The 22,021-nt window shown below is 43.8% G+C and overlaps 1 protein-coding gene across 3 annotated transcripts; it reads right to left on the reverse strand.

Moving 5' to 3' along the window:
* Nucleotides 1-43: 43 nt before the first annotated feature.
* ezrb (ezrin b) lies at nucleotides 44-21,738 on the reverse strand. Of its 3 annotated transcripts, none has more exons than XM_018743748.2 (14): nucleotides 21,574-21,738; nucleotides 20,432-20,531; nucleotides 14,760-14,843; nucleotides 11,247-11,342; nucleotides 9,327-9,601; nucleotides 8,961-9,044; nucleotides 8,596-8,742; nucleotides 5,874-5,970; nucleotides 4,525-4,688; nucleotides 3,642-3,772; nucleotides 2,435-2,595; nucleotides 2,087-2,179; nucleotides 1,657-1,902; nucleotides 44-1,437 (listed from the first exon to the last, which is right to left on the reverse strand). In XM_018743748.2, the coding sequence occupies exons 2-14, from the start codon at nucleotides 20,441-20,443 to the stop codon at nucleotides 1,273-1,275; spliced, it is 1,755 nt and encodes a 584-aa protein (XP_018599264.1). In that variant the 5' UTR covers nucleotides 20,444-20,531; nucleotides 21,574-21,738; the 3' UTR covers nucleotides 44-1,272. The 3 variants fall into 3 exon arrangements, with proteins under 3 accessions (XP_018599264.1, XP_018599265.1, XP_018599266.1); XM_018743749.2 differs by lacking the exon at nucleotides 21,574-21,738 and adding an exon at nucleotides 21,426-21,503; XM_018743750.2 differs by lacking the exon at nucleotides 21,574-21,738 and adding an exon at nucleotides 20,973-21,390.
* Nucleotides 21,739-22,021: the final 283 nt, after the last annotated feature.

The following is a 22,021-nucleotide window of genomic DNA, read 5'->3' on the forward strand; positions in this document are numbered from 1 at the left end:
TAATAAAGCTCTCTATATTGCCACCAAAAACACGAAGACAGACTGTGGAACAAGGTTGTTGCAATTCTTTATTGCCAATATATAGAACACTTCATGAAAAAAAATGTTTAAATAAAGGACAGCAATCCAGAAAGAAAGCAATGCTGCCCAAACGCTGTGGGTTGTTACAATGCCAGTAAATCTAGATCTGCAGCAACACAACCACACAATCCAAAAACCAAATTTCAGCAGTTTCTATATAGGACTGCAGTATTCTGAATCCTACAGGATTGAAAGAAGCCATGTGAGTAGGCCTTTCGGTGTTTTAAACCACAACGCTTGACACTTTAAGCATTTCTCAGTCACCGTGCTGTGATCGCTAATACAAATATTAAACAGAAGAACAAAAGTGTGCATTAACCTTAAGTGTTGGAAAGTTATATTTACTCAGAAATGCTGATACCATAAACTGCATAACAAAATCAAAAAGTACCTAGGAATTTCTTAACCTGATTGAATGACATGCAACTAAAACATAAAAATAAATTGTAATAATTTACAAATAAATTCCTTTAATCAAGTAAACTATACTGAACACAATACTACCATTATTTTGGTTCATAAAGGATCTTTATGATACAAATTAAATTGGTCATTATAATGGAACAGCAAAAATATACATAGAACAATGAAATACCCTTTTTTCTTGGAATGACCCACATATAAATATTCACCTCTTTCTGATTTCTGAGTATAGCAACATTAAACAAATGGAAGTGTTCAAATATAATGTAAAATAAGAACATACACTTTTCTGCAAGTAGAGATTGAGTTTCATACTGTATATCCTTTCTGAGTGGTCCCGGCAGATCAAAGAAGTCCTTTTGCATCATCTAAAAAACAGTGAATATTGACAAGCTGACTGAGTAGCGACTGGTCACTGTGGCAAACTGTTTGGCTACGAAATATCTCAAGTCACTCACACCCACTTTTCTGAAGGTTAAAAAACAGGATATATTTTTAATACAGTCAGAAGAGAAACAGTACTGAAAGACATGGATTTGCTCAGAAAAGGAAGGAAACACTATTTGGCACCTGAACGTCACTCAGTTCCTCCATCTGAAGCCCTTACACAGTGCTTCGTTCAATCATGGCCTCGCTGTACTGCAGGAGGACACTCTCTCTGTGGAGTAGTGGTTGTATCTACAGTGTTGCTGCTGGTGGACTTTGCGCAGTGACCACTCAGAAAGGGTGAGGAGGAGGAGGAGGAGGAGGAGCCCCGGGGCGGAACCTTTACAAGGCCTCGAACTCGTCGATTCTCTGCTTGGTGTTGCCTTGCCGGATTTGTCGCAGGGTCTTGTACTTGTCGCGACCGGCACGCACGTTCTCTGTGTGGAGCAGGTCATTCTGAGTTTTCTTACTTTCGTCTCGGGCCTGGGCCAGCTCGGAGCTCAGGGCCTGGGGAGAAAAAGCCGCGGATTTTACGTCTGAAGGAGGAAGAGAAGCTGATCTTCACGCAATTCAAATTCACCGAAGAGGGGATCTCAGCCGCAAGAAACGAGTGCAATTCGTACATCGCAACATTAGCACGTTGCATTCTGAGTAAAAGCAAAGAAGCTCTGAGCAGAGAAAACTTGCTGTGTTTCACATCCAACAATTCAATACAGGGTGTCTCACCAGCAGCTGCTTCTGCACACGCTCGTTCTTTACGGCCTCGGTGATGCGGCTCTCCTCTTTGCGGTGGTCGTTGATGCCCTCGTTCTGGAGGTCTGCGCTGTAGCTGCTGTTGCTTTCCTCGCCATCGTCCTGCTCGTTGTCATCCATGGGGTCATAGGCGGGTGGCGGTGGTGGCGGAGGTGGTGCAGACATCACCATGTGCAGCTCTTCCCTGGTCTTCACCAGGTCGCTCTGGGCCTCTTGGGCCTGGGATGGGAAACACCACTGTGAGAACATGACACGTCCCCCAGTCTATGATGCGCTGGGTGGCAAGAAAAACTAACTTGGGGCCTAACTGTTCCCAACATTCAAGTTCTGTGATCAAACTATGATAACCACAGCGTGCCCTTTGAGCGATGCCCCGCTTAAGAAACAAAGGCAGCGGACCCACCCTGTACTGCCATGTGTTGGCTTCCTCCTCCTTGAGCTTCTTGGCCTCTTCCAAGCGAGCGATCCTGGCAGTGTGTTCTGCCAGCTCCGCAGCCTGGGGGGAACATGAAAAACCAGAACCAAAGTTAAGCCTGCAGATACCACATCTCACCAACCTGACTTTATTTTAACACAATACAGAATATAGTGCAAAAAGGTCAAATTTGTACTGCGGATATTGAAATATGTGTCATGCATGTCTTTTGAATTGCCATCAGTATCCATGAAGTTTTAGCGAAAGCAACATCCCCAACGTGCACGTGACCAAAAGCCCCTTGAGACCAGGGGATTAAGGATTGCCCCTTCCCACCAGTTGCTCCTGGCTCTTCATCTGGTCCTGGGCCTGCTGGGCCAGCTCCTCTTTGGCCAGTAGGGCAGCCTGCCGCTCTGTCTCCAGGCGGATTGCTTCCTCTTCAGCTCTCCGGCGCTCCTGCTCCAGCTGCATGGCACGCTGCATCTGCTCCTGCAGGTCTAAAGGTGCAAAGAGAAATGCACGCGTGTGTCAGGATCTCAGGTCACCGCAGTATCATCTAGCAATCAACTACAGATAAGTCCCTAGGTGACAATTCTGTTCACCGTCTCAAAAGGCCATAAATCACAGTAGGCAATTTTATAAAAAAGCATAACACACACACACACACACTTTCAGAACCGCTTGTCCCATACGGGGTCACAGGGAACCGGAGCCTACCCGGCAACACAGGGCGTAAGGCCGGAGGGGGAGGGGACACACCCAAGACGGGACACCAGTCCGCCGCAAGGCACCCCAAGCGGGACTCGAACCCCAGACCCACCGGAGAGCAGGACCCGGTCCAACCCACTGCGCCACCGCGCCCCCCGCATAATAAACATTCATTCACAATTACATTTCCCTGCCCATGCCTAATGAATTCACTTCACCTTTGTGTATTTCATCACACTAACGAAGAAAGAAATCAAGAACCTCGGTGTTCGGCAAACGCAACCGGCTGACAAGCACAAAGGTCAATTGGCAAGCTTTGAGATAATTTAAGTCGTGATCAATCTCTCAACTTATCTAATCTTTCTGAAGGATATTACCTGGTTATCTCTAGATGTGGACTGTGTTACAAGCAGATGGAGCAGATCAACCAACTTAATTATTATCCACTGCATAGAAATTTAACAGAAGCAAACCGAAAGGCTAACAAATAAACTGCTATACTCGTAATAAAAGAAGTACTAGTTCTGATAAAGCGGTCTATTTCCACATAAAACACGTAAATACAGAAGAGTAATAATAAATTGGCAGTTTGCTTCGCATAAAATGCACCAAGAAGCAGCACATGAACCCAGCTCACCCTTACTTGTTTGTACTTCCCATGTCTATGAGCTTGAAATGTCACCCTGCTATTTCATTCCATTCGGTTAGCGTATCTAATACTGGCGCAGCATTAGTACTGGCAAAGTACGTACACCTAAGTTTACAGCACCGACTGGCTATGGGAATTTAGAGTTGCCCCCCCACACAGCTGTCGTGGCTGCAGTGAGCCCCCTACCTCTCTCCGCTTTCTTGGTCTTCTCCTCGAACTGGTAGAGCCTCATCATGAGTTCCTGCTTCTCCCGCTCCATCTGCTCCTTCTCCCTCTCGATGGCTTCCCTTTTCTTCTTTTCATTCTCCAACTGGGCTCTGCAGATAAGCCCCACAGGACAATGACATGCAGTAATAAACTCGTAAAAACGATGCGCGCGCGCACACACACTCACAAACACACACTCCAAACTGGCAATGAGCACAAGGTGGAAGAGAGCCAGTGTACATGGTCCAGTCAAAAGGTCTATGTCACAGTTGAGCAGCAGAAATCTACAGCACTCACTGCAGAGATTTATAACACTGTTTAAAGAGAGATATTTTTTTCCACCGGGGATGCTGAAGGCAAGGTTTTTGTCTTAAAACCAAAGAAACCAATGTATATCCATTTTCAGTGAAATACTGGCAGTAAGAATTTCAAAAGGCTCTTTAACATTTAGGACTAATGACCAACACGCAATCCTGAATATCTAGCAAAGCACCAGTTCTCTGCACACAGAGGATATCTGAAGTCACGTCCAATTCATAACTGAGCACGACTGTGGTTCCATCCTCTTCCAAACTTTATCTAGCTTGGCCACCGAACATCATGGAAGACATGCATGATTCTAATAAATCACAGCTATTACTGTACAGTGGACAGAACTCGAGGCCTGAGTAAAAAGCTGTTTGTTTTTGTAACAAGGCAAAATTCTGGATTTATCAATTCAGAGGTAGAAGTGACCGAAAATGACAGCTTGCTAAAACTCGGAACACTCAGAGTGAAACCCCAGAGAGAGAAGCCGTGAGAGAACGAGCGGTTCTGCAAGAGAAGGGGAGCAACATGAGCTGCCTGCCGCTGTGGGCCTCACCTCTCCATCTGCTTCTGGTGCTTCTCATCACGGGCCTGCGCCTTCATCTGCTGCACCTCGATGGTATCGGGTTTGCGGCGGCGCATGTACAGCTCGTGGTTGCCCATGCACAGCTGCAGGATGCGCTTGTTGATGCGTAGGCGGGGGGCATAAAACACAAAGTCCTGGAGAGGACAGCGGAAGCGAAGAAGTTAAGAGAGTCGTCCAGAAGCCCGCTTGTCAATAAAAATGTTTTGCTTATTCACATCCTAACGTGTTATTATTAATATGCTGTTGTGTGCTTTGTTTATTTGTTGAAACCGCATCTTATGAACAACTGTCTACTAGTAATTTAGCTCACGAGCCACCACACAATTAACACTGTTGGGAGGCTAGAAACCTGTCACTCTTCTTTGAGTCCATTAAGTGGCGCTGTTCCTCTATCTCACCTTCTGCACTAGGGGAGGAGCTTATTTTAGATGCATATGGGCTTGAAAAGAAGTGCAGTAAAATCTAAGGTACACTGGGACTTTACAGGAATATATTTTTTTCACGATTATCAGTGTAATGAACACCAGGTGAACAGGTGACATTATGGATTAATTTCATGCTCACGTTTCTCTATAACGATTTTTTCGGGAGAGATCCCTTTCACCGGTGCCGATACCATCAGTTCACTCTTCCTTGTTGTGTGGCTTACAAGTGCTTCGTTACGTAATATCCTATTCAGCCCCATCCAGAAACACAGGCAATACACACTGTGGAACACGTCTAAGCAAAGGCGCACGGATCCCCAGTGACTTATGAGGTACGCGCTCAGGGAAGCGGTATCGACGTAGGCCATCCAGCCCCCGGCTCAAACACGGCACACAATGCCTTTTGTGCACAACACCCCTGGGTGTGAGGACAGCCGTGCCTTGGTGAATGTTTCTCCGTCACCGGCGGCAGAGCTGGGCCTGCGGGACCGGGGCTAGGCCGCCCTGAGCCGCGTTTCTGTTGACACTGTCTGATAAAGAGGCACATAGCGAGAGCGGGGGACACGGGTGAGGGGAGACACAGAGGGAACCTCGGGCGCTTTCATCGACCGACAGCGTTTCACTAGAACACAATCAAGGGCACTGACAGCACTAAGAAGGGGATTAAGGACTTCTTTCTCACCGATATTCAGTACGTTGTACGGCGACTTGTGCAGAATAAAAGCTGGCCCAAAATCCAAGTCTGCATTTGTCTTCACTGGAATTTTAATGTTGCCCATTTAAGTTTGGTTTCCATATAAGGAGGATTCATAAATGTGTATCACAATCACAGGGAGGTCCTAACGTGGGTCGACTGAGATTGCGCCACGGGGTTAAGAGACGGGGGTCACTTACTGGAGCCTTCTTGTCAATGGGTTTGATGACAAACTTCTTGTCGTTGAAGGAGATGTTCCTAATTTCACTCCAGGGAAATCCAATCTTCGGAGTCAGTCTGAGAAAAAAGTAGTTTACATTTAAAGAACAAAATATTTTACGGCAGGAACATCTGATGCAAGTTTAAGGCGTCCGGCTTTTTTTTGGCAAAACATTTCTTCTTACTGTAAACCTGTATTACATGAACGTGAGCATATCGCTGAAATCATAAAAAGCCATCATAAACAAGCATCACTCTGTGATACCAGACATGTTTTATTGTTTTCATTATTTATATTAGATAATGCTCTCCACTGAATTGACCGAAGTGAATGATCTGAAAACTAGGGTAGTAGTGCAAGCACAGAAAATGGATCGGACCAGCTGCATAGCTAGGGATTCTGAGCCCCCGAAAAGATATTGCTCCGTCTCTCCCCCTTTTAAATAAAATGAGTTAATTACTACTGGGGGGGGCACGGTGGTGGAGTGGGTTTGAGCAGGTCCTGCTCTCCAGTGGGTCTGGGGCTCGAGTCCCACTTGGGGTGTCTTGCTGGAACTGGTGTCCCGTCCTGGGTGCGTCCCCTCCAGCCCTATGCCCTGTGTTGCCGGGTTAGGCTACGGCTCCCCGCGACCCCGGATGGGACAAGCGGTTTCAGACGACGCGATGTGTGTGTAATTATTACTGGAATATTTGTGGGAGCTTTCCAGGTGTGGGCTCCAAAAATTTTCACTGCCACTCACCCCACTGGTGAAAAGCCTGCATTGGACTTAAATGAACAGAAAAGCCATGTAAAAAGAACTTAACAATAATCATAACCATTATCATCATCATTATGCACCAAAGGAGATTTGCAGAACATAAACTGTGTGGTATTTACGGTAAGCAGCTATTAAGCATGGCAACCAGAATGTTCCAGCTGAGTAGTGAGACCAGAGTGTATCCACAACAAAGCAACAGTAAATCGCTGTGAGGAGCTCATTAATAGGTACCGCCGTACCTCCACTAGTTGGAAAAAGGTGCATTCGCACCTGCTTTCTGCTCTAACTTGTAACATCTATTCAAGTCAAAGTGCTCAGTCTGAAGCCATCAAGCACGACTTTACAAACAAATTACAAACATATGACAAAGCTGTCTTTATAACCGAAGCACAGGGGTTCGAATCCCCCCTCCTACTGTAGTATCTTGGAGCAAGGTACTTGCACTGAAGTGCGCCAGTAAAAATTACCCAGCTGTATAAAGCGGTAACGTTGTAAGCCACTTAGGAGAAAAGTGTTCCTTTACTTTATTAAATGTGCATCTCTGTAACATTTTAAGTTCTTCTTAAAAGTATAAAACATGACTTCATAAATCAGTCAATTTGGGAAGTTGTCAACCAGTTCCCCATGTCCACGACCGCTGGCAGAGAGCACAAAGCATCTTGTGTAGCCAGAGCATCTCCATCAAAGGCGCCTTTTGTCGCAGGACCATCGAGAGCAAACAGCATCTGAAGAGTTAAGGTTGTCGTCTGGTTGGGAGGCAGCGGCATTGTCTGAGTCCCCGCTGCTCGCAGGGCACGGGTTTTAGGCCGGCCCTGCATTCTTAAGTGCTGCACAGCTCGAAAAACCAGTCGGCGTAGCTATGGTTACAGCTGAGGGCACAGTGGGAGAGAGGCAATTATGGGCCGAGCCCAGACAACAGTGCGCTCACTGTGCTCCCGTCACTCCCTTGCACAGAATGTCGGGAGGAACCAGCACTGGCACAAGGACGGCGAAGGACTCCTGTTATAAAACCTTCACTGGATCCCTGAGCGTATCAGTGGAAAAACTAATCTATCTACTATTATCAATTACAAAGAAGTCTATTTCCAAAAAGAAGTTTTCCCTTAAGTCCTGCTACACTGATCAAGCACCTCTTTGGATTCAAACACTATGAACTGCTGTTTCCAAATTCAGGTGCTACGTGTTCTGAGGCAACCTGAGGTCAACGACCGTCAGAAGTGGGCCTTGTTTGTCCGGACCCGTGGTTTGACTGTCGTGGCAGGGCCCCTGACTAAGGTTCAGTGACTGAGAGGACATGGGTTGGTAAATGAATTGTCATTCTGTGAACGCAGGCCAGGTACGGCATACTTACACCGGGAAAAATACCTACCTGCGCTGGCCTTTGCACGGGGGCCACAGTCAGAGCAGGGTATTTCACTCAAGTGCCATGGAATACACCTAACAACTGATTAGCGTCAGATTTTTCATCTCCCTAATTCTGAGAATTTTAACTCATGAGGAGCACAGGTTTAAGGAAGTACATACGTTCTGTGTAAAACCAAAGACGGACTGAAAAAACCAGTCTTGAACAGAGCTGAACGTGAGTCACTGGTGTTGCTTCATAGACCCTGTTTCCTACACGTGCAACGATACAATATTCTGGCGTTTTCACTTTTTCTCTGGAGTATAAGAGCTTCCGTCTTCTCCATTTGTAGAAGCACTCAAAGAGAAATAAGTCCACAAGTATTCACTGAAAGGTTGAACACTTGCATGTTTCATTCTTATGAAGATTCCCCTAGGCAAGTCAAACAGGCCACACAAGTAAAGAAGCAGAAAATTACGCCTGAAAGTCTTACCTTGCACAAGGAAGTCTTTAGTATTGTCTTGTACTATGACATCAGTACTAACAAAAATTTGCATACACACATATAAACATCACTGAAACGCAGTTTATTGCTAAACTTACTTGTCATCTTTCTCATAGATGTTGAGTCCAAGGGCATCCACTCCCAGCCAGAGCTCTGTTCCCTTTTTGTTCTTGATGTCAAAATAATTGACTCCATACATTTCCAGATCCTGTGCTATTTTCAAATATTCCAGCATGGCATCCTCTCTGAAATAAAGGCACAAGCAAAAATGAATACTTGATCTGGGATCAAAGACATTTAAGACAGAAAGCCACCGTGTGTGCCAAACGAAGTGTAGAAAAATGACACGAACGCCCATATCTCGTAACGCCTGGTGTTAGATATGGATAAGTTGAACTCCCAAACACCTGGGGTTGAAAGTGATTACACGTTACCGATGGAGGACATGGCGGGCCACACTCACTTCAGCATTCCACGATGTTCCTCGTGCCACACCTGGATACGCTCCTCCCACTGCTCCCTGGACAGCTTGTGTTGCTCTTGTACACTGCCGTGATGAAAAGATGGTCCACACTAGGACTTCACAGGCACCGGTGTGATTGTCATCATGAACACACAAGAGTCACACCACTAAAGTATGGACAGAATAAGCACTACCTGACTCCGTGTCAATGCGAAAATATGCATTTACTCGCAACAGCTGCCCGCGTTATGCAATATCTACGATCTCTTGCAGCTGACAGCATACAGCCTGTAACCCAGCTGTGTGGATTCTCACAGCCACCTTCCACCTACTCAGCCTGGCTCCAGCCCGGGCGTGGCCACTCACCGCTGGGGGAGCAGGCGATCAGAGGTCAGATATCCGGCACGATGGACATCCTTGGAGAAATCCCCGTACTTGGCTTGCACGGCATAGGAGGCCAGTAGGACAGCGGTCTCCGGTGGGCAATACACCTCATCGGTGAGGATGGCCTCCTTCACCTGCATGAAAAACAGCTTCTGGGTGATGTCCTGGATGAGCTCCTCCGATACATCCTCCGGGTAGAACTTGGCACGGAACTTGAATTGCAGCGGGTTCTCCTTCTTCACGTCCTGCGAGGCGACCTGCGGAGAACAACGAGGGAGAAACCCACAGGCTTTAGTATTTTTAGGGCCTCTAAATCATGTGCACCTCATAGGGACCACCAGCATTTCACATCCTGCCATGGCCTTTTTGGAGTTTCTTTCATGGTTGCTTGAAAATGCTGAGCACTCGTGGAAAACTTGCACCTTTCACACAGTTCTTTAAAACTTTTTTAGCTGTAAAGCAGAAATAAGTTCTCTGCGGTGACAATCAATGTTTATATATACCGTAAATGTGAACAACTAGTCCTTTTCTGATATCTGTAGCACACACACGTAAAGCACTCTTTCACGTGCGCTCGTTTCGAAATTACAACCGTGCGCAAAACCACGTGTGTTCACGCTGTTGCAGATTAACTGATGTTTTCCAGGTAACAGTGCGCCGTGTTGCGCCAAAAATGCTGCACCGGTAGAAAATCCACTGGAGCCGACCCCAGTGGGAACAGGGTCACTGCTCATGCGTCACACATCGCACAGCTGTTCAACTTCATCAGCTCACATACCACACACATCAGAGTCTAACAAGAAATTCACCTTTTGTCCCATGTAACATGTTAATCAACAGTGGTGTAAAAATGCTTAATTGTACTTTTATATAATTTTCACACATATGCATTGTCATTAAACTAATTGGTTTTTCTTTTTGGAAATTTCTGTAAAAAAATTTTATTATTTTTCTTAGCAATTTCACCCAGAGACTGGGAAACCTAATTTACCCAATTGCCAGGCATCCAATAAATGCTCACAGGAACTTCAGTCAAACACACAATCTACTGCTTCGCCTCCCTCAAATGTGAGAGCACACTGACAGACAGACACCGACAGAACTCAATCGCCTTTTTTCATTAGCGAGAGCACGGCGTAAGCTATAAATAGTGATATGGACCTCCTAAACGGTGATTTGAGCAGCATATTGACTGTGTACTTCTACTATGTAAACTACCTCCTTTAGCCCAGCATGGAATTTTTTGTATTTTTATTGTCCTTATGAATAAACTCGGCATTCTGCATTGCCTTTTATGGATGTAAAGAAATCCATATTGATCATAATGTGTTCATTGAAACAGTCGCTGTCCTGTACACATATGGTTAATGAAGAGGAAGGAGTGACTAGCAGTGTAAACCTCTCTGGCTGACAGAGACATAGCAAGTTCTAGGGTGTAGCCGCTTAGCTATGGAGAAACGGGACTGTTCTCCAGGTTATGTCACTGCATTACTGTGTCTATAAAAACCTCATCCATAACCACTTTTTTCATGTATTTTTCCATTTTCTATAACATATTGCTAGAATTAAGTGTATAAACATGGAATGAAATGGGGAAATTTTTCAAAGTTCCATCAAAACCAGCTCAAAAACTTTGAGATGTCTGGGGTATTTCCGTGTCAACTGGTAATGCGCAACCCAGAAATGAAGTCGGAGTTGGTTCAACAATCAGCCGTTACTGACCAAATTAGGCGGCTGCAGCATTTCACCGGGCAGGGAGTGGTAGTTCTGTCAGCCAGCTCTCCTGCTTTATGAAGTCATTACATTTTTGTGGTGACCTGCAGGGACGCTGCCAGTCTTCCATGGTCAGCTTGGCTTACGAAATCATGAGTAACACTCTCTAACGTCGTGCGCCACGCTTACCTTTTTGTCAAGCTTCAGCCAGGTGAGGTATCCTTTGCTGTCCATGTACTGAAGTCCAAAGTACCACACTTCTCGCAGTCCGATGGTCTTCACCACCTGCAGGGCAGTTGGGACAGACCTGCTTTGAGTCTGCACTCCACCTTCTAATATACCAGCTATCAGCACCTTATTCTTGGTGAAACTATTTGAGTTCCTTCATTTTGCCATACTATTAAATCAAAGATCACTGGTGAACAAATAAGAGTGTAGTTTTTCCATGTACAAATCTGAACATACTGCAATTTCTCAAGACTTTTTTGATCATTACATTTCCTATCAGAAAAGTTACATGCTAAGCTTGTTATTTGGTATTTATCGTGCTACAAATAGTGTTCAAGTGCCTGTGTAGGCAGGCTTTTGGCCTAGATCCTGAGATCCTACAGGTTTGCACAGCCCTCAAGCCCCAGACAGGCTAAAAAGAAAGATTACAGATGGATGGCACACGTGTTTGTCATCATCTGGTTTCAACTTCAGCATTTGTCTTTATTATCATTATTATTATTGTTATTATTATTATTATTATTATTATTATTATTAAGCAGACACCTTTGCCAAGGCACCTTATTCCTGTAATTTTAACAGTCTCAGTGCCTCATTTTGCCTCCAAGATGTCCTGTTTTTGCCACTCTCTTGAACATCCTTCACAACATATCAGTAACAGATTGCTACAGTTACCATTTCATGAGTTTCCAAATGCTATGGTTAATATCAGGGACCTAGCACCTTGAACACAACGCAGGAAATTTTAAACTACAAATTCATAACTGAAGCAATGTCATTCGTCACACAGTAAAATTGTGACTACAGTTCAAACAGCTGGGTAGCAATAAATGGTTTTCTCCAGTTAGACTTCCACCCTTTGCCAGATTTTTCATCTATTCATCACTGATGTTAGGCCCCAGTGCCCTTGAAACAGCAGGCTACTTAAGTGTGAGTCAGCACAGAGGCACCTGAGCTGTGCCCACTTCCTGGGAGTACCTGCACCGAAAGGTGAAAGGCAAATTACACATGAAACACTATTCCTTTCAAACAGCGCTCGGCGTGGCTGGGAGAAATGGAGTTAACAGAACGAATGAGCACAATTCACAGTTTTTTTTCTTTTTTTTAATTCAAATGCAGCGGCATGCAGCTGAAACCAGAGAGCACTGCTTTTGAGCAAATCTCACCTGTAATTAAATGTTTTTCTGGATTTGGAACACAATCACCCTATTCATATCTCTATTTGCTCTAGTATCCACAAGGAGACGGGTATCAAAGAAGCATTTTAATAAAGAATTATTAGTAGTTGACAAGAAGATGACAACAGCACAAGTATTGTCTTACTCTAAATTTAAATCTTGACACGGGAAAAAAATTTGGTCCCTCACACCGCTTAACACCAGGCCAATGGAATTTATAAATCTCATTGTATATCAGAGATACTGTGCTTTGGAAAAGAATTACGTCAATGGCAAAAGCATTTCAGAGCTATGCGACGCGGGATGGCAGCGATAAAGGCAAAAAGGTGTCACCGACTTCCAGCGGGTGATACCTTGTGGAACAAACTGGGAAACAGTGCTTACACTAACCGTTCCTACAGCTCAACATTCCAGGGAGTTCCAGGGTGTGACCATACACTTGGACCTAACAATCAATGAACTGAGTTAAGACAAATATATTGAGCTAAAGCTGTCAAAGATAAAGTCACAATGGACAGAATTATTCCCAGATTCTTTATCCGGCTTATATTTGCAGAGCGATAGCACGAGCTGGGTTCTCGCACCCAAAACTCAGGAGACTCGCCAGGCCGCGTGGGGAACGTTAAACCGCAGCGGAAGGAGAATGCCTCACGTCCTGTGCCGCATTAGTCAGCGGATGGAGCAAGTAGCGGAGAGTTCCAGTGCCTGGCCTTGGGAACGACACACCCAGTTGGGCCGAGAGCTGGGAACACCGGGCAAGGTGTGCATATATACACAGCGCTGCCTTCTGCACACATTCGCAGATTTTCAGTCTTCGCAGACAAAAAAAACGAATAAACACAAGAAAAATGTTAACGTCCTCTCAAAGCATTCACACTGAATTTACACAGGGCTACGCAGTTCATGAACCCTGCTCTGCATATCATCCAGTACTTTGTGGGAGTCCTCATTCCTATGCGGCGAGAGAGAAATGCTTTACACATTAACATATTAACGCAGCGTAGGTATAACGCCGTCACCAAGTTCTACACGTATCGAGAGGTAAGGGTGCAGAGACCAGGGCCCTGGGTCAGAAAGAAGCGCGCGAGGTCAAAGGCTCACGGTGTTTCTACATGAGCGGTAGGGCGAGGCATGAGGGCAGATGGGGCTTAAAAACAGGGCCAATGCTGCCATCGTGGACAAGCCAAGTTTGTAATTAAATTGGGTCATAGGTTTAGAGCCACATCAAACCAGCGTGAGCTACAGGAACTCTGCTGTAGGGAGTGCTTCTACAGAGCCTTGTCTTGTTCTTTCCTTCCTTGCATTTAGAAATTCAGACACCGTAAGAACTTGATAACTACACCAGCAACTGTTCAGCTCTTCAACGTTATTTTAAAAAAATGACTATTGTGATAAATACATTTTAATTCCTTAAAAAGCTATGTAAATTCAGATCTATTTAATACAAAGGCAACGCTCCAAAAATGGAGCACCTTAGCAATCCACTTGAAATTTTCCCAGAGCTCCCTGCAATTTGGTGAAACTAATGACTGAAATCACTGTAGGTATGCTACTAATGTGGTTACCAAAGTCTGAAACTAAAATCTAAGGTAAAATCTTACACAGTTATGCGACAAACTTGTTCTGCAAGCAGTGGTTTCACTTAGACGATCAGGATAATTCCCTGTCCCATGGTGCAACAGCAGCGTTTTTTTATTTTTTTTTAAACTGTTGAAACACTCAAGTTATAGTATATAGTGTATATAGTATAAACACATATGTCTCCTACAACCTGTTTAAATTATGTGAGCAACCACATACTTGGCAAAAGAGGAGAAAGTCTGACAAAGAGAAAGATTTAGACAAATTTAGACAAAGGTCATAATTTTGCATGTTTTACCAAATATAGAAGAGGTTCAAATTCTTCAAAGATTCTGGGATTCAGCGCATTCCTGACTGCAAAGTGATACTTTCTTTCAAAGATGGAAATGTTACTAGAGATAAACAACACACTGGCTTCTATATCCAGAAAAGCAGCAGAGTCATTGCAATCAGTACGAAAGACTGAAACCCATTTTCGTAAGAAGTGCTAAAAATGGAAAGTCATGGGGTGACCAATTTTCACTGAAATTGGAGCACTTTCAGGGAAACTGGAATGCACACAGGAGTATGAACTTCAGGCTTCAATTGTATAACTTAGCATTCAGCTTTAAAGGAAGGCAAAAGTTCTTTATGTGAACGCTGATGAAAATATTAAGGATTACATAATAGCTACTGTATAATTAACGATGACGATGTGCAAGACAGACAGACGAACCTGGTCGAAGAGCTGTTTGCCAGTGGTGTTGGGCTGGATGGCAAACTCCAGCTCCGCGTCCATCGTGGTGACCCGGACATTGACCTGCAGGCCACAAACGGACAGTCATCAGTACAGGAAGCACTGCAGAGGAAGAACTGGTCTCAGACCGAAAGCCTGCTGGTTCTCCTCTCGGGTCGATAGCTGCTGTTGCACTCTTGAGATCGAATCAGATTCCATGAAGTATGTAGACTGAAGTAAAACAGCACCGGAGATTCTCAACACAAAGATGCTTCCAAGGGGGAATTTTACAAATACCACGTTTCAGTTTCACATAATGAAGGTAAATTTGTCATTTAAACAATATTTTCCTTACATGTTTTGCATCTTTTTCCTTTTTACATCAGACAGCAGGGAAGGGTATTTCATTCAACAAGTAAATGAAAGCCACAAAACTTTTTAAAAACATACAGTATACAGTACTTAGTATCAGTCCATTTTTATCCTGGAATATGCTGTAGAAAGAAAAAAAAAATGTATCTTTGAAGTAGAGCCAATTTCACTAACATGAGTATAAATGTGTTATGAAACCTTAACACGCTGACGACTGGGCTATTATATTGTTGAAACTGGAATCCTGAGATTTAAAGGAAAATTTAAGGTTTGATATGATAAAATCCAAATGAGGATCTTGACAAGGCATGTTTGCGCCCTGTGTTGCCAGATTAGGCTCCGGTTCGCCGTGACCCCGTATGGGACAAGCGGTTTCAGACTGTGTGTGTGTGAGTGTGAGAGATAAGGCATGTTAAGGTTCCATACCACATGTTAAATGAATAAATGCAATTATAGCTCTGGTGTTGTTTTATATGCCAAATCAATACTGTAATAATAGCAAACACTGATCCAAATTGGAAAATAAACATTATCCAACTTTGATCTCCACGCTCTTGGGCATGCTTACCATTTGCCCTATAAGAAAGGATGCTGCAAAACGTTAAGGCTGAGGTCAGAGGAGTATAGGTCACACAGAGTACAATCCATGTGTTTCTCACTGCCTAACCACCGTGTGCACTAAGCACAACCCGGCTCTCATGTAAAGAGAAGGAAACTCAGCGAGTTCCCTAAATAAAGAAAAAAAAGCATATCCAACTGTCACCTTCTTCCATTCTCAACACTAAAGAGGAACAACCTTTGCGCACAGCAACTCTCATTTGTTCATCTGGAGAAAAAAAGAAAACAAAAGAAAGGACCATTTTCACCTGACACTTGACCAGGGTCAGCAGTAACTCTGCCAGCCCAAGGCAATGAAAGGTTTCAAAGTAAGTTTGATGTGAAAGGGGGGGCATATTTACTTATGATAGCATCCTGCACTGAAAGCACACAGCGTGGACTGGCAATGCAGAGTTAAAACCAGACAGGCCTGGAAGGATGAGCTCCAACTGATCTTTCACCTCGACGCCACTGTGAACCAAATCCAGCCAGTTAAGGGTTGACCTGTCGCCTGGAGAAGCACGTCAGCAGATCAGCTCCTTTATTCGCAGTACAGGCCAGACCAGAGCACCAAAACACCACCTAGTACCAGGATTCCTCCTTTTTCTTATTGAATTTTGAAAGTTGTACACTATATTTACACTTCCTCAGGTTTGTCAAGAACTTAACTCTAGAACTGAGGTTTGTGAAGAGTTTGACTTCATACCCAATAAAGGAAAAGCATGGTAAATCATATCTGAAATGTTTCATTAAACAAGGTGAAGTCAAGGGACTCTGCAGCGAGATCTGAGATTGCACTAGCTGGCAGCCCACTGCAGCCATGGCCGGGAGCGAGCGAGCGATCGGGCACTACGGCCGGGCTCCGAGCCCACGAGCAGGCAGCCTGTGCATGTCTGACATTAACGGGATGGCTGGAGGAGCTGGATCCCGCTTCTGGGGAAATAGCATCCCGAGAAAAGGAGGGGAAAAAGAAGCCCATTAACAGAGTGGAACAAAGGATCCCTTTCACTGGTTCCCTCCCAGCAGTCCCTCTCTGGCACCAGCGCTCAGGCCAGCGTGCATTCTAATGGGCCAGCGACCCCAGCACCCCACCCCCACACAGGGAGCAGCCAGCCGCCAAATGAACAGTCCAACTGGCTGTGGAAAGGAGCTCAACTGACAGAGACTGGGAGGTACTCAACTTTGCACTTAAAGGAGAATACTTTTTTGTTTTTTGGCATTTTCTTATTTTCCATTTAAAAAGTCAAGCTTCATTCATGCTACATGGCTGCACATAGCTGCATTAACTCAGCTTCAGGGACACTATATGCAGGGTACAAATAATATGCATCCTACCGGAAGCAAAAATTGCATACTGAACACAGTTGCGCTGTGGTGATCACCTTGGTAATATAACAACCCTGTTCATATGCTCTCCGTTTGTTTTTTGTTGACACGGGTTTTAGCCCAGCTGCAGGATGCCCTTTGTCTACAGAGACCTTCTTTGTTGTGAAATAAAATCAGCTCATCAGATGCAGGTGACAGACATACAGCCACGGTGCACCAGATCTCATACTGCCGTCACTTACGGCCCTTGCACAAAGGAATAATTAACTGCACAATGATATACTGTATTTTTACTTTATTATGTACACATGGAGTGCATAAAAATTTCAAGATGCTGTACTGGGCAACTAGCACTCTTTATTAACCATTAACCATGAGCAAATGATATATTTTACTACAATTTCGAAAGGATATCAGAACACCTTTAAAAAGGCATACAAAAATCTGACGAAAATAATTTCAGTGGGTAAGAATGCTTTAAGCCCAAATGATGGGTCTCTTACTGGAAGACAAAAAAAAACAGAATTTTCATTATCAGCTGGGTGACCTACATACATCACACTTAAACTAAGACGTGCACTCATTTTCCCCAGTCAGCAAAAGTCATTTAACTTCTATTAAGTATTATGCATCGTGCAAGCCATACTGTAAATTAAGTATTATTCTGAACTCGGATTCAGAAGTTTGAATCCCAGTGGAAATATTTACTACCCGACTGTGGTGCTGTAAATAGGCACTCTTTTGAACCGCACATACACGGTGATTCATTAAGGTAGCAGTCACGGTCTAGGACTGCCGATAATATGACAGGCTTAGCACTGCAGGGAAGAAAGAGCAAGTATATGGTTACTGTGTAGATTCCAGTGTGCTGAGTCAGGCTGGAAGTCACTTCAGTCATTCGGGAAGAAAGGGTTCCAGTGGCTGAGCAGTCCGCCCCACATAAAGTTTCATATTTAACTGTGCTAGGAGCCACAGGGGTGGTACGCTACTCAAGTGTGTAGCCACGAATATACTGCTTTGCATTTTACTAAAAGCAAATCCCACGTTAACGATTCCGCGACCGTACTACCAGGGTGCTGTCGAAGCTTGACGCTCACCCAGCGAACTTGGTAAACACATGGAACCTGCCACAATATGAGGGACCCAGGATCTGCAGAGCGACACTGCACACAATAACGCTCTTTGAATAACATTACCTGAAGGTGTAGCAGCTATTACATGCTTATCAATTATTCAGGGGAACAAATGATGACCACAATGAGTTCGGACATAAAAAGAAACACCCATGCAGGTCGATAAAAGCCACACCCTCAACCCGTCACACTGACATTTTTCAGCTGTGACTCAAAGCACAAGTTTCAGAGGAGCAGACTGACTCTAACAATGCTTTCAACAAAGTATCACTCACATTGTTTCAAAATGAATGTATTTAAAATTAAAACTCTGCCTATAGTTCATAAAAGACATCGCCGCAATCAATAATGATCGCTTTTACTCAGCACCTGCAAAACTGAACAATTTGTACCATTTTTTAATGTTTAGCTTTTTTTCCTAATCACATCCACTGTGAGCCTATATATCCAAGAAGGAGTCGACTGTTTATTGTTAGAACACAGCCCGCATGAACAGGCTGAAACATCAGAAATTCCAGGTCACAAATATAGTTATGGAAAAATCAGCATCAACTCATGGAAAGAACTGCAGCACTCCTATTTAGAGAACGAACAATTTTGCATTTGTGCTACAGTGTCAGAGTCAGCATGTTATCATGCAGTCACCACAAGAGTGATGACCTCATTTCCATGGCAACGTTCACAACAGCTGTAAACCTCTTCTGACCAAACCAGCATCACTTTTGCTGAACTGAGTTTGAATGAAAGACCCAGACAGACTCAATTCAGCAAGCATGATAGAAAATAGCAGGTATACAAACACTGCATATACATATTTTTTGCTTTTCTTCAATAAAATTTCTTTAATACCTTTTAGTATAACATGTGAAATGTACACTATCATTCTCATGTAACATCATGATATTGAAAGATCGGTATTTTGGCAATAACTTTTGTTGTCCTTGGTAAAACATGTCTAAAGTTACTGGTTTTAAGAACAGTAAGCTATTAAAAGTTGAGATATGTGTCTGCATATACTGCAGTCTACCAATATTGACTAAAAGCATTTCAAAACTATTACTCTCTTACCAATTAACATTATTGAGAAGAGAAAGGCCATATATGACTAAAAATGTGAAACATTTGAAAACAAGCGCAGAAAAGCTATGCCTTTCAGCACTGTACAAAATGAAGTGCAGAAATATTTTGAGTATCACTCATCAGATCTTTGCATTCTTGGTCAAACAAATTCCATTCTTTTCTACATTCAGCTCACTGCAGCATTGATAGTTTGACAGTGTCTTGTATGTGGTGAACTTCCAGACTGTGAGGTTTCAACATCACACCATCTGAGACACATCAGTAAATCATCTGTCTCATTGTCACATTCAATGTTCAAGAAGGCATCATTCATAGGCAAGTGAACATGTCAACATAATTTACAGAAAAGTAAAAATAACAGCATGTGTAAAGAGTGTTTCCTGATTATTCATTTTGCTACAATGCTCTTTCCAGCAGGCTGCTTCACAGTACTACTTAAGATTTTCTCAAAATTAAGCAAATTACATATGTCTGACAATGCCAGACATTTCTTTTATGTTCACAAGTGTTTCGACACTAAAAATGTTTACACAGTGTATTAAAACAACAAGATTATTCTGGATTACACCCTTCCATTAGTAAGCATATTGTGAGGATATCCCTTTAGATTAACTTTCAAACTTGGTCTGGATATCATACACGCCGGTGTTTAACTGCACTTGCCAACATTCTGCAAAAAATAAGGACAACAATGAAAAATGTGTAGCCACACTGAAAATTGACAAAAAAAAAAAAAAAAATCTGATGCAGAACATATCTGTTTTGAGTAATAGATGGCAGGACCTTCAACCTTTTCAAATCAGGACATCTGTTAATTTTTTACCCATCTGTTCACCATGATAGACATTGAAAAATGAATTGTGAATTAAAACTGAAAGGACAGCACCGAGTCTGTCAGTAATCTTTAATTATCCACTACTTTCTGTCAGAAAACCAGAAGAACTGTTTCTGCCTTTCGGCTGAACTTTCTAAACTAATGCAAAGTAGAACAGGATCACATTGGTGCTGGAGACAGTATTGTGTCCTAGAACTTTACCAGCTTTTTACACTCTGTGTAATACTGCACTATACATAACAGCAGCAATAAAAAAAAACAACAATATAAAATCCATTCTGACAATCGTGGCACAAACAAACTTGAGAAATATTGCAGAAAGTACTCACTGGCTTGGGCATTTTGCTCCCTTTTTCGTGTCGCTAAGAAGAAAAACTTAAAGGCTGGATTTGCAGTCCTTCGGACGGATGATGATCCTTCTCCTCCTCGCTGAGAAATGAAAGAAGAGGAACAGGTTTGGAGCTCCGAGTGTCGCAAGGACAGCCTACCGTTTTTTTTCCTTTTCTTTTTTTTTTTTTTTTTTTAAAAAAAAGCCTGATATGAAAAAGTGAATGAATCACTTTGCCTTTAGATTATGAATCATTATTTCATGCGCAGCGCCGCAAGTGAAAGAGCCTCACCCACCCAGTAAAAAAAAAAAAAAAAAAGAATAAGGAAGATTACAGTAAGCGAGAGATCGATCCCCCCCACCCTTGCAAATAGGCTACTTCAGCATCCTAAAGGTGCAACATTTTGGGGCAGTTTTCACCGTCTTAATCCAATGGCGAAAAGCCGATATGGAAGGAAAACCCTTGTTTTGCAATTAAAGCGGACAGACGGAGGCACTTCGCACCTTCGCGCTCGGACATCTTTTCCATTTACTTTACTTACTGGCACGATGATTTTATTTTACACAGTATCCGCGTTTAAAACGTTGGTTCCGTTTCGAAGCGCTGCTTTCGGAGTACACTTTGCTTTTTTTTTTCTCTCAGAAACAGACGCTCAAGTGAGCGGTTCGTGCTGTGCGACGATAACGCCGAATGTGTCCATTGATTCCCGAATTTTCACACACAGGCGGAATCAAACCGCGTCGAGTCACCGAGCGCGCGCATCGGATTTACTGCGCGCGACCTGCGCGTTCACACCTTCGCTCTTTAAAGAAGATGGAAAGTCCCGCGTTGGCAAAACTTTACGAGGTAGAGACTCTCGGGAGTGAAACATCTCGGGTTTATCGTGCGTATTAAAAAGGCATCTTTCGGAGTGACGGAAAAGCACTGCCAAATTAGTCTATTAGAGTAGTGGCCACAAACAAAGAATAACATCCCTCGCTAATCCCGCACACACCTGTTGACAGTTCGCGCGGCAGTAAAAAAAAAAATGTGTCTTCGCGGCCACTGACTGAACGAGGCTCTGCGTCACCAGTCCCGCGCACCGCTCACTGTACAATAACGTCATTTACGTAAAACGATGTGAAATGGACTTGTTTTCTCACCGACTCGGCAGCCGCGGCGGAAGCTCCTTTCCGTTCCCTCCTCGGCGCGGCGCGGCGCGGCAATATGGCTGACAGCTGCGGCTCCCTTCGCTGCCTGTCTGCTCGCTTCTAATCCGGCCTGCCTGGTTCCGCGGGTCCCCGTTTGTCACCGGCGCGCGCCGCCACTGTGGCACTGACTCAACAGCGACTCCTATCAAAGGGCACCGCGCGCGACACCGTGCAAACGTCGCACAGCGCGGCGGGAACCGAGCCTCGCTCACCTCCTGCTTCTGCTTTCAGAGACGTCCGCAATAATCATAATAATAATCTGTGAAAAAAAAATGATCTGTGAGCAAGAAGTTGTAATTCAGAATCCTGAAAACTTTTCTCTGTATAACACTTGCTCTACAATCCATCTAAAATATAAGATATATACATGAAAAATAAGCATTTAAAAGATGTGTGATGT

This window comes from Scleropages formosus, chromosome 1 (genome assembly GCF_900964775.1).
Source record: "Scleropages formosus chromosome 1, fSclFor1.1, whole genome shotgun sequence".
NCBI lineage: Eukaryota > Metazoa > Chordata > Actinopteri > Osteoglossiformes > Osteoglossidae > Scleropages > Scleropages formosus.

Excerpts from the sequence above, each read along its gene's own strand:
- ezrb (XM_018743748.2), bottom strand. Across the intron at positions 9,045-9,326 it reads GATCGCCTGCTCCCCCAGCG|TGTACAAGAGCAACACAAGC; the intron begins GTGAGTGGCCAC and ends TCATCACGGCAG. Across the intron at positions 2,180-2,434 it reads TGAAGAGCCAGGAGCAACTG|GCTGCGGAGCTGGCAGAACA; the intron begins GTGGGAAGGGGC and ends TGTTCCCCCCAG.